Source organism: Aquarana catesbeiana, linkage group LG10, assembly GCF_042186555.1.
Source record: "Aquarana catesbeiana isolate 2022-GZ linkage group LG10, ASM4218655v1, whole genome shotgun sequence".
Taxonomy (NCBI): domain Eukaryota; kingdom Metazoa; phylum Chordata; class Amphibia; order Anura; family Ranidae; genus Aquarana; species Aquarana catesbeiana.
The window spans coordinates 12,211,803-12,228,226 of NC_133333.1; the positions used below are offsets into that span (position 1 = coordinate 12,211,803).

General features: G+C 41.9%; 1 protein-coding gene across 1 annotated transcript; it reads right to left on the reverse strand.

The window, feature by feature from the left end:
- Positions 1-10,430, reverse strand: LOC141111480 (chymotrypsin-C-like; the record flags this gene model as incomplete). The annotated part of the gene is made up of 7 exons (XM_073603772.1): positions 1-124; positions 1,718-1,870; positions 2,785-2,930; positions 5,011-5,147; positions 7,250-7,375; positions 7,910-8,010; positions 10,227-10,430. Coding segments are annotated over 7 exons (885 nt in total), but the record flags the coding sequence as incomplete, so codon positions are not given.
- Positions 10,431-16,424: the final 5,994 nt, after the last annotated feature.

Sequence of the window (16,424 nt, forward strand, 5' to 3'; positions counted from 1 at the left end):
TGTTTGCGCATTCATCTTTATTAATTCATAAATTCTAAGACTCATCTAGAATAGATAATAAAATGGCTGATGGAGAATGCTGCGGTCCCACCATGGGAGAAGTCTTTTAGTTGTTGGCCATTTTCTGCAAGAAAAGGGAATGTATATCAGAAACATATTATATTACACCCTATATGACATATGTAATCCAATGTTCTTCATCTATTCAAATGCTCCTTCCTCTTTCCTTGTATTAACCTCTTGCCGACCTCCCCATGTACATGTACTATGGGGCGACAGGTATGTGATTTTGCACGCACAGTTCACAGACGGCTGCAGGACCATTTACAAGACGCAGCGCGGCTTGCTCATGTGCAGCAGGGAGCCGGCTGTGAAGCTGCAAATGGTCACGGCCGGCCTCTCACAGTTAGTATGGTGGTGCTGGGAAACCAAAGACTGGCAAAGAACTGGCCAGGGTGAGGACAGCACTGGATCCCTGGACAGGTAAGTGTCTTTTTATCCCACAGTTAGTATTATGGTGCTGTCACCAAAGACCAACGAAGAACCGGCCCGGGTGAGGAAAGCACTGGATCCCTGGACAGGCAAGTGTCCTTTTATCCTACAGTTAGTATTATGGTGCTGAGGAACCAATGCCCAGCAAAGAACCAGCCCGGGTGAGGACAGCACTGGATCCCTGGACAGGCAAGTGTCCTTTTATCCTACAGTTAGTATTATGGTGCTGAGGAACCAATGCCCAGCAAAGAACCAGCCCGGGTGAGGACAGCACTGGATCCCTGGACAGGTAAGTGTCCTTTTATCCTACAGTTAGTATTATGGTGCTGAGGAACCAATGCCCAGCAAAGAACCAGCCCGGGAGAGGACAGCACTGGATCCCTGGACAGGTAAGTGTCCTTTTATCCCACAGTTAGTATTATAGTGCTGAGGAACCGAAGACCAGCGAAGAACCGGCCCAGTTGAGGACATCGCTGGATCCCTGAAGAGGTAAGTGTCCTTTTATTGAAAGTCAGCAGCTACAGTATTTGAAGAACCTCTTTAAGAAATGCTGAGGATGTTCTTTTGTAACCTTTACAACTTAGCAACGTTTATGTTTCTCTAAACATCTAACCGAAATGGAGAAACATGGCTTCCTTCTCACTGCACTGTTATAGATTTGTGTGCATGCCCTCTTTTTAGAGAACAAGACCTTATTGTATTATTTAAATACAGGGCTTTTTTCTCAAACAATAGGTGCTGGAACTCAACCACGACCCCCCAAAACCCCTCCACCCACACACACCCTTCAAATCACATCAAATAGTGGGTGTGGTCAGTCAAATTTCATGAACAGTAGGAGGGTCCTACAGGGACATTAAATACCAGGATTGTATTATATACAGAGTGCAGAGTTCAGGTGGGTTACACACAGAGTGCAGAGCTGTCACTTGTAAACACAGAAACCGGACTTCTGTGTTTACAAGTGATTGTGGTGAGCAGGCACCAAATGGTCTGAGCCAGAGGTGGTGGAACTAAGTTCCACCAAGTTCACCCGAAAAAAAAGCCCTGTTTAAATATACTTTATATGTATATTTTAAGTTTTACTCTGAGCAGATATAAAAGACACAAATTAATGCAGCTTTGCAGTTCTTAATACATCCTTTCTCTCTTTTTTTTTCGTTATGCAAGCAGCATCAGCACAGGTAGGCAATCATTTGAGCTGACTGCTGTCAGTCGGGCTTACATCATTGAGCCAGTCAATGTAGGCGGAGACTCTGGTGAAGACGGTTGGCTTCTTCTCGTAGTTGCAGCTGAGGCCGGAGCCGAAGCTGACAATGCCGTGCACTTCCCAGGATCCGTCGCCGGCCTGAACGTTCAGGGGACCACCGGAATCACCCTGCAGGGTGCAATGCAATCATTAGATACAGGGATTTAAAAGTAACAAGTGTACATGTTGGATCCATAAAGACATCTAAATTATTTAAAAAAATGAAAGAAGGGCTAAATAGTGTTTTTGCGGTAGAAAATGCTGCTCTGGTTTCGCACCAGTGCTGCTTATGTAATCAATAAATCTTAGGCAGTTGATCATGTGACCTCTGCTGGAACAGAGGAACAGAGTTTAGAGTTTCAGACTGAAACTCCCTTCCAATGGAAATCGCATGACCAACGTAGTAGGCTGAATCTGCTTCTCCCCACTTAGGGGTGAACAACTCATCTGCCTGAATCTCAAATTTTACAAAAAAAAAAAGTAAATACTCAGTAAAATGCACTTTTAAGGTGCCCACAGATTACGGACTAATGGTTAAAACTATATACAATTTTATTGCACTTAAATTGTATATCATTTTAACTATTACTCTGTAATCCTTGGACACCTTAAAAGTCAGTTTTATTAAGTATTTTCTATTTACTATGATTCAGTAGGATGTGGTGCCACACTATTGGCTCACCCTAACCTATCAGAAATAGTATGACTCTCTAATTTGGTGACCTATATTGAACTAAGCACTAGTTCAATAATAAAGCTATGAGTAAGCACTCATCGTAGTGTGAAACGCGTCAGTTCTTGTCTGTATCGCTTTGCTGTGGCTTGTACAGTGTGATCACAACTTTTCAATAAAAGAAAATATTTGTTTTCCGGAGTGCGGCTGTCCAGAGATTTCCCGTTCGTCTTCATTTGCTATACGCATTAGCCAGCACCTGGGGCTCTCTGATTCCAGAGGAGAGGTTTGTGTTTCTGCCGACCGGCCTGAAGTGGTGGTATCCCTTTCCCCTATATTGAACTAAGCACTAAGGAGGGCTGCGACTTACGTTGCATGCAGAGACAATGCCGTCACCGCCAGCGCAGACCATGGTGTCCTTGACCTGCCTGCCCCACCAGTCAGACTTGGAGCAGGTAGCATGATCCACCACTGGGAGGAGAGCTTGCTGAAGGTTATCAGCGATGGGTCCACCAGCTGAAAAACAAAGCACACAATGATATTTGACCATCGAGAGCTGGGGGAGACTGCTACTGATAACTGGAAGATCAACCAAAATTCAACCTAACCTCAAGTGGAGCTACTGACTATAGGCGGGGTGTAAGGCCGACAAAGCCGTCTCTATTGAAGGTAATATTTAAAGCCTAACTGCATCCAAATTCAAATTCAAGGAGTGTTTGAAACCATAAAGGGGGAGGGAGGGAAGAAGGGAGGAAGGAAGTAAAAACAGAAAAGCAAATGGAAGGAAGGACAGAATAGAAAGGAAATGGAAAGAAGAGAAGAGAACGCAAATGTAAGAAAGGAAGGAAAGGAGGGAAAGGAGATGTAAGAAAGGAAGGGAAGAATAGAAAGGAGATGAAAGGAGGAAGGAAAAGAATATAAAGGAGAAGGAAGGAAGGAAGGAAGGAAGGAAGGAAGGAAGGAAGGAAGGAAGGAAGGAAGGAAGGAAGGAAGGAAGGAAGGAAGGAAGGAAGGAAGGAAGGAAGGAAGGAAGGAAGGAAGGAAGGAAGGAAGGAAAGAAAGAAAGAAAGAAAGAAAGAAAGAAAGAAAGAAAGAAAGAAAGAAAGAAAGAAAGAAAGAAAGAAAGAAAGAAAGAAAGAAAGGAAAACAATAGAAACAAAATTGAAGGAGCAAAGAAATTAAGGAAAAAAAGGAAAGGAAATAGAGAGAAGAAAAGAATAGTAATAAAAATGAAGGAAGTAAAATAATAGAAAGGAAATAATAGAAACAACATAGAGGGAAGAAAGAAAAGAATAGAAATAAAATGGAAGGAAAGGAAAGAAAGAAAAAATAGGAAGGAAGGAAGGAAGGAAGGAAGGAAGGAAGGAAGGAAGGAAGGAAGGAAGGAAGGAAGGAAGGAAGGAAGGAAGGAAGAGTGAAAGAAATGGAGAAAAAGAAGGAAAAATAGAAAGGAAATGGTGGAAAGGAACGAAAAGAAAAGGAAATAATAGAAAGAACACAGAAGGAAAGAAGAAAAGGATAGAAATAAAATGGAGAGAAAGGAAAGAAGGAAAGAATAGAAGGAACATGGAGGGAAGGAAGAAGAAAATAGAAACAAAATTGAAGGAGAGAAGAAAAAAAGGAAAGGAAATAGAGAGAGAAGAAAATAATAGAGATAAAAGTGAAGGAAAGGAAAGAATAGGAAGGAAAGAAGGAAGGAAGGAAAAAAGAGAGAAAGGAAATGGATGAAAAGAAGGAAAAATAGAAAGGAAGTAGAGGAAAGGAAAGAAAAGAAAGGAAATAATAGAAAGAACATGGAGGGAAGGAAGAAACAAACAGAAACAAAATGGAAGGAAAGAAAAGAGGAAAGAAAAAGGAAAGGAAAGGAAAGGAAAGGAAAGGAAAGGAAAAGGATGGAAAGAATAGAAATTAAATGGAAGCAAGGAAAACATTTAAAGGAAATGGAGATAAGAAACAAAATAATAGAAATAAAATGGATGGAAGGAAGGGTGGGTCTCACTGCACAGGGACTGGTTTGACGCTATGGGTGGGCCATTTGAACCGTTAGTTTAAAGTACCATACAGACAGGATTGTACAGGTAATGAAGCTATACCATTTTTTAGTTTATAATAGAGGGAAGATTAGAAACTGGGTCAGGCTTTGTTTGCTGTCATTGTTCATTTGGGGGGACTTAACCCTCATTTCCTGTTCTGCAGCCACAACAGGAAGTGAGAGGAACTCTCTCCGAAGTGAAGGGAAATCCTCTCTCACACAACTGTCACTGGAAGACTTCCCCTCAATTCCTGCTCCAGTGATAGCTGTAAAATGTTGGATTTCCTATCACTGTCGGTACCAGAGATACCAAGATATACAGAGGAGGTGAATCTCTCCAGCAGAGACACAGCAATAACAAAACCCAGACAGAGGTTCTGATTCTTCCACATTCAAAACTAAAAGGTAAGTTGTGCCTATAGATATGCATGAACAAAATTAGCCGCAGACATTTTGTGCTTCTTTTTCTTAGGAAGGGCTTTTAATGGCTGACGGGTTCACTTTAAATATCAGAACCATCACTATAGATTTGAATTTTTATTTAATCGTAAAGACATTGCTTACTGTACAGACGACCCCATCCAGTTACAAAGCTGTTTGAATCATGGGCCAAGAGGGCGCCAGTAGGGGGCAGGCAGGCGGGCTGGATGATCTCATTGACTGGTGCGGGTTGGGACAGCTTGATCAGAGCGATGTCGTTGCTGAAAGAACACACATACATCAGTCACATGGGTATTGTGGGTTTAAAGCAGTAAATTGGACCTGATAAAAGCAGACAGACACTGTGTATTCATTTAGTACTGGAAATTACTGTAATTAGTCAGCAGGTCTTCTCAAGTGATATTTTGCTTTGCATTAATATTTAGAATGAAGGAACCCAGCTTGGGAGAATTGAGCATGCAAACCAGGAATCACCAGGGGAGAGTACTATAGGGAGGGTTAGTGTTAGGGTTGCAGAAAGAAATTAGTGTTAGGCTTACAGGAAGCATTAGTGTTGGGGTTCATTCACATTGGCAGTGCTATTGCCTCCTCACCATCTGCTTTAACTCCCTGACCCTATCACTAGTGAGCCACATTGCAACAGCCCCATTCAATGAAATGGTTTGCCTTCAATGGGCGCTATGCCCACCGAAAGCACATGTGTACACCCCCTGCTGCTGCCTCTGCAGTAAAAAGGGGAGGGTAGCAGCTGAGGGGGCAGTAAAAGTGTGGGGTTTTATTGGCATTACATGGAGGGTTAGTGTGGGTTACAGAGGATTCAGTGTTAGGGTTACAAGGAAAGTTACAGGGCTCGCAAGTATTACAGTTATGTTAGGGTTACATGGAGGGTTAGGGTTAGATTTATGAGGGGGGTTGGTATTAGGGGTACAGGGAGAGTTAGTATTGGACTTACAGGGAGAAATAGTGTTAGGATTACAGGGAGAGTTACTGTTGGGGTTACAGGGAGGAATAGTGTTAGGATTACAGGGAGGGTTACTGTTGGGGTTACAGACAGGAATAGTGTTAGGATTACAGGGAGGGTTATTGTTAGGGTTACGGGGAGGAAAAGTGTTAGGTTTACAAGGAGGGTTATTGTTGGGATTACAGGGAGCAATAGCGTTAGGATTACAGGGAGGGTTATTGTTGGGGTTACAGAGAGGAATAGTGTTAGGATTACAAGGAGGGTTATTGTTGGGGTTACAGGGAGGAATAGTGTTAGGATTAGAGGGAGGGTTATTGTTGGGGTTACAGAGAGGAATAGTGTTAGGATTACAAGGAGGGTTATTGTTGGGGTTACAGGGAGGAATAGTGTTAGGATTACAAGGAGGGTTATTGTTGGGGTTACAGAGAGGAATAGTGTTAGGATTACAAGGAGGGTTATTGTTGGGGTTACAGGGAGGAATAGTGTTAGCATTAGAGGGAGGGTTATTGTTGGGGTTACAGAGAGGGATAGTGTTAGGATTACAAGGAGGGTTACTGTTGGGGTTACAGAGAGGAATAGTGTTAGGATCACAGGAAGGGTTATTGTTGGGGTTACAGGAAAGCAATAGTGTTAGGATTACAAGGAGGGTTACTGTTGGGGTTACAGGGAGGAATAGTGTTAGCATTAGAGGGAGGGTTATTGTTGGGGTTACAGAGAGGGATAGTGTTAGGATTACAAGGAGGGTTACTGTTGGGGTTACAGAGAGGAATAGTGTTAGGATTACAAGGAGGGTTATTGTTGGGGTTACAGGGAGGAATAGTGTTAGGATTACAGGGAGGGTTAGTGTTAATGGGAAGATTAGTGTTAAGGTCATCTCCCACAGATAAACCTGTTGCAGGTAACAATTTTCCAACAACGGATCACTAAGAAATTTCCAACCAGTCTCTATAGAATAGGTCTCACTAGGAGGGCTATTGAGATGTCACTCCCCCCCTGCCCTGATGGTGGCAGTCTAGACTCTGCAGACTTTGTGGGCCAGCAAAAAAACAATTATCAAGGGTAAGTGGAAGGTTCTCCAGCGTGATTTGTCTCTAGCTGCAAAGTCACCAGTCTTACATCAGCCCTTATGGTTACAAGGAGGGTTAGGCTATAGTTACAGAAAGGGTTCATCTGAGCGCTATTATGAGGATGGGATAGTTTTAGGGTTGCGGGGAGGGTTAGTATTGTGGTTAAATGGAAGGTTAGTATTAAGAGTACAGGGCTAGTTAGTGTTGAGGGCCACAGGACTAGCTGGGACTGAAGACCAGGACCATTAACATTTAGCCTTAACTTACACCAGGGAAGAAATACGTAAACACAACCCATCCCAGATTGTGTATTCCGAAGTCTTTTCATACTCACACGATGAGAAAAGAGTTCCATTTTTCATGGACAATGATCTTCTCAGTGGAAATGGCAACAGAACCTTCTTCATCTGCCGTCTGCAGGCTGTGTTTGCCCAGATAAACCCTGTATGTCCTTGAGGAGCTGGAAAAACACAAGTGAAATTGGATGAGTATTTTTGCACCAGTGCCATGCAAACATCGGATGTTCCCTGATGTTTAATCTTTTATTTGCTGACATAATTCTTTGTCCACAGTTTTCTTAGCTGAGGTGTGGATAATGTACAACTGTGGATGATAAAGTGCTTGAGCAGTGGGAAGCGCGTTGATTTTTTTCTCTCGTTCCCCACAGTGCTTGGTTGCTGTATCATGTTGCTTTTTATACAAGATACAACAAAGTGCAACCATCTGGATTTTTGTTTATTCCATGACATGCCGTTAAAATGAATGCATTGTTCTTCAAAAGTAGCGAGCCAACCAGTGCACATGTCTCCAAACTGCCATTGACGCAAGGACGTGCAGAAGCATTTTTATAACATCAAATTTAACTTACATAGCAGCTCTATGTTAATTGTCTTTTAGGACATTCCTCTTTTTTATTGCAAATACCATATTGCAAATACCAAGATTCACTAGAATTTTTGGGAATAATATTTTAATTTCAGCATCTGAAAGTCACCTGATGCAGTGGGCGGCGGTCAGGACCCAGTTTTCGGAGATCAAGGTGCCACCACAGGTGTGTCCCCAGTTCCCGCTGGATCCCTGGTACTGAAGGGAGATCTAAAGGAGACAAGTAAGATTGAATTTATTATTATTGTGCAAAATCCTCTGTCAGCTTGGTACTGATATGCAAAGGTGACTTCAGTGACATATTAAACAGGAGGCTTTCAGGTGATTCTAGAAATGTAATTGATGCTCTCCAAAAAGGAGAGAGGGGACTTCAAGGTAAATGTAATTTTGCATTGTAATGAATGAGTGTGTCCCCAGGCTCCGCTGAATCCCAGGTACTGCAGGGAGATCTAAAGAAGTGAAGGAAGATTGAATTCATTATTATTGTGAAGCATCTTACATGTCATCCTGGTACTGATATAAAGGTGACTTTGGTGGAATATTAAACAGGACTTTTTTAGGCGATTCTAGAAATGTGTGTCAATAATGCTCCCCAAAAGGAGAGCAAATGTTATTTTTCATAGCAGTGAATACCCCTTAAACTGTTTTTAATTTTTACAGAATCTCATGGCTTTTGCTGAACCAGAGCATGGCCCTTTCAGTGTTGATCCATGAAAGCAAATTGTGAATTAGCCTGTGGAGCATGTGCATCTAAAAGAATGCCATAGATGCTTTCTTTGGTAGAACTGTGTATGCAGAGAGCACGTGGTCTGCAGACAGCTTTGTGACACAGCAAGAGAAAATTGGAACTTGGGGGTGACTGTTGACCCCATTACAGCCCCTTAAGGGGCATCAGGGGGACAGTAGAAAGTCAAAGGTCATATTGCTTGATGTGCCTGGTTATACTATAGAGATATTTTAAAAGTGTAAATATTCTTTAAGGCATACACAGTCAGCCAAAACTGATTATTATTCACACTGATCAAACATCCATGTCACTGTTTTTGAACAGATGAGAGCAAATAGTTGTTGCTATCATCAGTGACACAAGTCAACAATAGGGAATTAGGCTTCTGCAATTCTTGGGGTTTTGGGTGACTTTTGACCCAATTACAGCCCTTTAAAGTACATGGGGGAACAGTAGAAAGTCAAAGGTCATATTGGCAAACTTGCTTGATGTGCCTGGTTATACTATAGATATATTGTAAAAATCTTTAAAACATATACACAGTCAACCGAAACGGATTATTATTTGCACTGATCAAACATCCATAGCACTATTTAAGAGATGAGAGCAGATAGTTGCTGCTATCATTAGTGGCACACATTAACAATAAGGAATTAAGCTTTTGCAATCCTTGGGATGACTTTTAACCCCATTACAGCCCCTTAAAAGGATATCCAGGGAACAGTAGAAAGTCAAAGGTCATAGTGGCAAACTTGCATGATGTGCCTGGGTATACTATTGGATTATTTTAAAACAAATGATTTAATGTATACACACACAAAACTGCTTATTATTTGCACCGATCAAACTTCTATGATCCTGTTTTTTTTAAAAGCATAAGCTGAGACACTAGAGAGCAGTTAGCTGTTATCATCAATGACACACATTAATAATATGATATTAAGTCTCTTGCAATCATTTCCTAACCTCCATCATCATTTTACTGTACAGTTGATGGTAGACATCTCCATACATTCAATAGAGCAGCGCTAAGAAAAATAAAAAATAAAGGAATATATATATAATAGTGATGTGAATAAAGTCCAGAACGGACACACTCTATTGAATTTTATATCTGTATTTGTGTGTATCTCACATTTCTAGGCAGCTGCTTTTTATTTTTATTTTTTTTTCCTTTTATGGTATCTAGCGCTGTATTTTACATTTATATATCTCCATACATTGCTCTCACCTGGCTATGAACAAACTAAAATTTTCAAACACGTCCAATCATTTATCCATTAATTATTCTCCAATCTGATATTTGCGTACACACACAGTAATCTAAGGGGATCACACATAATTAACTATCATTTGAGTAGGCATACCTTTACACTCAAAGTGCAGTGACCAATCAGCGATCTGCGTTTATTGGTCTTAAGTGAATATTTAAATTACTAGAACAATTTGTCCAATTAAGGTAAAATGCATCTCCCTGTCTCTCTCAGTTAATTCAAAAATTGATGCGATTTATCTCTTTATAAGCATCTGCAAAATGTTATTGTCCAATCTCCTCCCCTTTTCTCTGTAGTGCAACTGCCTACCTTTGACAGCCATTCATAAAGGAGTTCCGCAAAGAGTTAAAGAAGGATACATTTCAAGACAGAACTTGAATGAAAGTGATTTTGTAACTTGAAGAAATGTACTTTATTGAGCATACCTGCCATGGCCAACTGTGTGGTCTTACATCTACGCCATTAACTACCCTGGCAACGCTGGGTGGTACAGCTGGCACGCCACAGCTGTAGGCTACAAAGAGAAACAAAATATAATCCAGGTTGTCAAATTCAATTTGTTTCAGTTCAAGCTGAAAAATATGACTAAAAACTATTTCTACAAGTTTTTGATTGCTTCCTAAATTTAATATTGAATGATCAGATTATGATATTTATTGGCACCTTAAAGCAGAACTAAACTCTCTCAATCAACATGAACTATTTTTAATCCTCATACTGCTAGCATTAGTAAATAGATAGGAGAGTATATTATAATTTACTGGGTTTAAGAAGGGAAGAAGAAGCTTTCTTAGCCATGCACCCCCCCGCCCCCCCGCCTGCTTGCCTGAGCTTAAGGCAGATGGATTCCAGGATTTGTAATGTAAGGGGGGGGGGGTTAAAGTAATTTCTTAGCAAAATAAGTTTGCATTGAATATTAAAAATAAATTAAATAGCATTTACAGTTTGTGGAGCTCAGATACAGTTTAGTTCTGCTTTAATACTCTAGTATATTGTACATACCGGTGTCCAAACTTCTCACAATTCTGGCTGCTGTGGATTATTACACATCTTGGCTCTTTTGCGTTATTTTATTAACCAAAGCCCAGTGTGGTGGCAGGTGATGAAAAACCATATAATTGATTGTTTTTGAAGGTCATCAGTGTCTGTAGCAGATTAGCAACTGGTAGTGGGGTTACACATACATTTAAAAATGATACAATATGACCAGAGCGGAGGCTGTTTATTTCATTCTCCTAAACATACCAAAAGATAAAAGAATAGCGGATTCAAGATGACCCATTTATTGGTGATCTCATCACCAAGATTTAGCCAATAAGTAATCCCACTGCCAAGGTTTAGCCAATTAGTAATCCCACCACCAAGGCTTGACCTTGGCCAATTGGTGATCCCACCATCAAGATTTAGTCAGTTGGTAATCCCACCGCCAAAACTTAGCCAATTGGTAATCCCACCACCAAGATTTAGGCAATTGGTAATCCCACCACCAAAACGTAGTCAATTGGTAATCCCACCACCAAGATTTAGGCAATTGGTAATCCCACCGCCAAAACTTAGCCAATTGGTAATCCCACCTCCAAGATTTAGCCAATTGGTAATCCCACTGCCAAGATTTAGTCAATTGGTAATCCCACCTCCAAGATTTAGCAACTGGTAATCCCACCGCCAATATTCAACCAGTTGGTAATCCCACCACCAAGATTTAGTCAACTGGTAATCCCACCACCAAGATTTAGCAACTGGTAATCCCACCGCCAATATTTAGCTAATTGGTAATCCCACCCCCAAGATTTTTAGCCAATTGGTAATCCCACCATCAAGATTTTTAGCCAATTGGTAATCCCACCATCAAGACTAGCCAATTGGTAATCCCATCAGCAAGACCAGCCAATTTGTAATCCCACAGCCAAAATTTGCAGGCTCTACCTGGCTAAACCTATTTCCTAGCATTCAGCCATAAATGTGTTTTATTTTAATGGCAACTAGTAGGGAAGTATTTTACAAAAGAGTTCCCCCAAAAACACAAGGACAAGTCTTTAGCTTACCGTAGCCAAGGCAGATTGCGAGCACCACGAACCTGAACATTGTATCAGTGACTTGTAGAATGGATCGATCATGTCCAACGCCTTCCTTATATACACAAACCAGCTGATTTTTTTTGGACCACCTACTGCAGGTACGATAATGGCGGGCACAGGAACAGTCCAGATTTCTGGCCGGGATACAGGCTAGGGGCCATTATTCATTGAAAAGATAAGATTATAAAACTAATAAGTTAAAGCAGGTGCATAAATTCTGAGATATTCACAGGGGCCAATACCCCCATCTACATCGGAGTTACACCTGAAGTGTGAATAAGTGGGGCTTATTTACACAAAGCGCTTCTCAATAGTTGATGCTGGAGGGAAAATTTTATTTTATGGAGAATCGGAAATTGGAGATCCAGCTTTTCTTTCAGTTTGTGTGAAGTGAAGAAGGGAATGCGTGAATTTAAAATTGAAATATGACGTCACAATAGCCAAGTCTAAATATCTCCCTCTCTTCCCGTCTAGTGTTGAGTTATTACATTGATCCCTATCATCTGAGTCTGCTAAACTACACGATCCTTATATTAGTATTTATGATTATTTATTGTTTTATGATTATTTATTGTTTTTTTATCTTTACTGTTTGAAATGTATGAACTGTTGTATTTTATTTTCATTAGCCAACTACTTGATCTGCAACAGTTATTCTAGTATTTATTATATGACAACTTTTAGAAACCTTAAATTGCATCCACATTTTATATATCCTATTGGGTAGTACATCACATTTCTGGCATTCATTTCTATTTTTATTTTTATATTTTTTATACATTTAATCCCTTCGCAGGTAAAAGAAATCTAAATGCCTAAGCACATTTTTTGCAACTTTGACATGTGTTAGTTAAACCGTACATATCATCCAGGTGGATTATATCTTGTTTTTTTTTTTTTTTTAGGACAGATGGGCTTTCATTTTGTGGTAAATGGTAATGGATATCTCCTGATTTATTTATTTATTTATTTATTTTTTATTATTATTATCTAAAGGAAGACTGGCCCAAAATGGTAAAAAAAAAATAAAAAATTTTTTTATTTTTTTTTTTAAACCGCTTCAGCCCCGGAAGATTTTCCCCCCTTTCTGACCAGAGCACTTTTTGCGATGCGGCACCGCGTCATTTTACCTGACAATTGCGCGGTCGTGCGACTTTGCACCCAAACAAAATTGACGTCCTTTTTTTCCCCACAGAGCTTTCTTTTGGTGGTATGTGATCACCTCTGTGGTTTTTATTTTTTGCGCTATAAACAAAAAAAGAGAGACAATTTTGAAAAAAAAAACGCATTATTTTTTACTTTTTGCTATAATAAATATCCCCCAAAAATATATAAAACAATTTTTTTTCCTCAGTTTAGGCCGATATGTATTTGTCTCCATATTTTTGGTAAAAAAAAAAAAAAAAAAAAAAAATCGCAATAAGCGTATATATTGATTGGTTTGCACAAAAGTTATAGCGTCTACAAACTACAGGATAGATTTATGGCATTATTATTATTTTTAATTTTTTTTTACTAGTAATGACGGCGATCAGCGATTTTTTATCGTGACTGCGACATTATGGTGGACAGATCGGACATTTTTGACACATTTTTGGGATGATTGATAATTATACAGAGATCAGTGCTATAAAAATGCACTGATTACTGTGTAAATGTCACTGGCAGGGAAGGGGTTAACACTACGGGGTGATCAAGGGGTTAACTGTGTTCCCTCAGCGTGTTCTAACTGTAGGGGGAGGGGACTGACTAGAGGAGATGACACATCGTTGTTCCTAGCTAGTAGGAACTCACAATCTCTCTCTCCTCTCCTCACAGAACGGGGATTTGTGTGTTTACACACACACGTTCCTGTTCTGGCTCTCGTGCCCGCAATCACGCGTGGTCATTGCGACCGCCGGCCACACGCATCAGCAACCCCCGCAGTGCAGCGGGCTCGTGCACGCCCGCCTGCTATCCCAGCTGAAAAGGGCCGACGTACAGCTACAACGGTTTGCGGGAACGTGCCGACCTGCCACAGTATAATGACAGCGGCTGGTCAACAAGTGGTTAAAGAGGAAGTAAAGTCTTCCTCTTTAATTGTACCTACAGGTCCCCCTGGAAGAAGTTCTATTGTAACGAAACCGGTCCGGTAAAAGGTTTATCTCCTGTTATCACATTTGGATTGAACCAACGTCCTTGTCTTTGGACCGAGGAAGATTGTACCCGTGTAATGGCATGCTATGCGCACAACACTTTTACTATACATTCATTACTTTTGTGATCGTATCTCACAAGTTAATACGTTTACACAAGCGCAGTTTACTTTCGTTTTCACATACCTACAGGTAAGGCTATAATAAGGCTTACCTGTGGGTACTGTAAATATCTCCTAAACCTGCACCGTTTAGGAGATATTTACGATATAAGCTGCCGCCGACGTCATCGGCGCATGCGCACTGAAGAAGCGGCCCGCTTGTGCCGTTTCTTCAGGGCCCGTGCCGCGACCGGCGGCTCCCGAACGCATGCGCGGAAGAGATGCCATGGCGGCTCCGGCCAATCATAGTGCCTGGCCACTGGTGTTCCTGCTCTCTTCTCTCTGCAGCAAGCAACTAAGTCTCAGCATCAGCAGGCAGCCACCGCTCCGTTCACATAGAGTCAGCGGCGGAGGACTGTGTCTGTGTCCCGACTCCCGAATGAATGGAAGCAAGCAAACATTCATTGATGGGCACTGGTGAGGCTGCATGGATGGGTGCTGGTGAGGCTGCATTTGATCGGCGCTGGTGAGGCTGCATTTGATGGGTGCTGGTAAGTCTGCATTTGATGGGCGCTGGTGAGGTTGCCTTTGATGGGCCCTGGTGAGGCTGAATTTGATGGGTGCTGGTGAGGCTGCATTGATGGGCGCTGGTGAGGCTGCATTTGATGGGCGCTGGGAGGCTGCATTTGATGGGTGCTGGTGAGGCTGCATTGATGGGCGCTGGTGAGACTGCATTTGATGGGTGCTGGGAGGCTGCATTAATGGGTGCTGGTAGGCTGCATCTGATGGGCGCTGGTGAGGCTACATTTGATGAGTGCTGGTGAGGCTGCATTGATGGGTGCTGAGAAGCTGCATTGTTATGCGCTGGTAGGCTGCATTTGATGGGCGCTGGTGAGGCTACATTTGATGAGCGCTGGTGAGGCTGCATTTGATGAGCGCTGATGAGGTTGCATTTGATGAGTGCTGGTAGGCTGCATTTATGAGCGCTGGTGAGGATGCATTGATGGGCGCTGGGAGGCTGCATTGATGGGCACTGGTAGGCTTCATCTGATGGGTGCTGGTGAGGCTGCATTGATGGGTGCTGAGAGGCTGCATTGATGGGCGCTGGTAGGCTTCATTTGATGGGCGCTGGTGAGGCTACATTTGATGAGCGCTGGTGAGGCTGCATTTGATGAATGCTGGTGAGGCTGCATTTGATGAGCGCTGGTGAGGCTGCATTTGATGAGCGCTGGTGAGGCTGCATTTGATGAGCGCTGGTGAGGCTGCATTGATAGGCACTGGTGAGGCTGCATTCATGGGTGCTGGTGAGGCTGCATTTATGGGCACTGGTGAGGCTGCATTTATGGGCACTGGTGAGGCTGCATTGATGGGCGCTGGTGAGGCTGCACTTGATTGGGGCTGGTGAGGCTGCACTTGATTGGGGCTGGTGAGGCTGCACTTGATGGGCGCTGGCGAGGCTGCACTTGATGGGCACTGCATTAAAAAGGTGGGGTTTACATGGGCAGAGGAAAGGGGGATGAGTCAGGGGTGGAGCCAAAGGGGGTCAGCAAAATGAGGTTTCGCCTAGGGTGTCAAAAATCCTTGCACCAGCCCTGGTGGGATGCATCTTTGACTGCACTCAAACTGCATAGACAGTCAAAATGCACAGAAATGCAGTGCAATGCACATAAAAGCCCAAAGAAGAAAGAAGTGATCTCAAAAGGGAATGCAAGCTTAGGAAAAAATGCATCGCAAATGCATGTAATGCATGTCACTGTGCATGCATGCAAAAACGCACAGTAAATGTGCAGTTTCTGGTTGGAATGAAAATGAATACATGCATTTAGAAATGTTCTATAAATGCATATAAAACGCAATGCCCATGTGAATGAGGCCTCACCCTGTAAGGCAAGTAATAGAAGGAAAAAAATAATGTTGGTAAGGTGCCGTCAGGAACTATTGTGTCCTTATTTACAACGAATGACTCTTACAGCCAATCTATAATTAGAGGCGGCATACACAGGAGGTGAGATTGGAATAAACATCTTACTATGGCTTCTGTGTGTTTTTCTTGGCCGAGGAAAAGGGCTTCGGTGGGGGTCAAGGCTACAGAAACAAATGTTCATGTGTCATGGAGCAGGTGGCTCCGTTCTCAGCACATTCTACCCCATGCCAAGAGAAAACATTTTTTTTTTTTCATTAAATATTCTTTTTATATATACATAGACAATATACATTATTTGTTTTCAGAGGCATTCAAAAAAAGAAAAAAAAAAACAAAACAAAACTCTAAAATACTAAGGCAGCCTTTCTCAACGCAAAGGAACCCT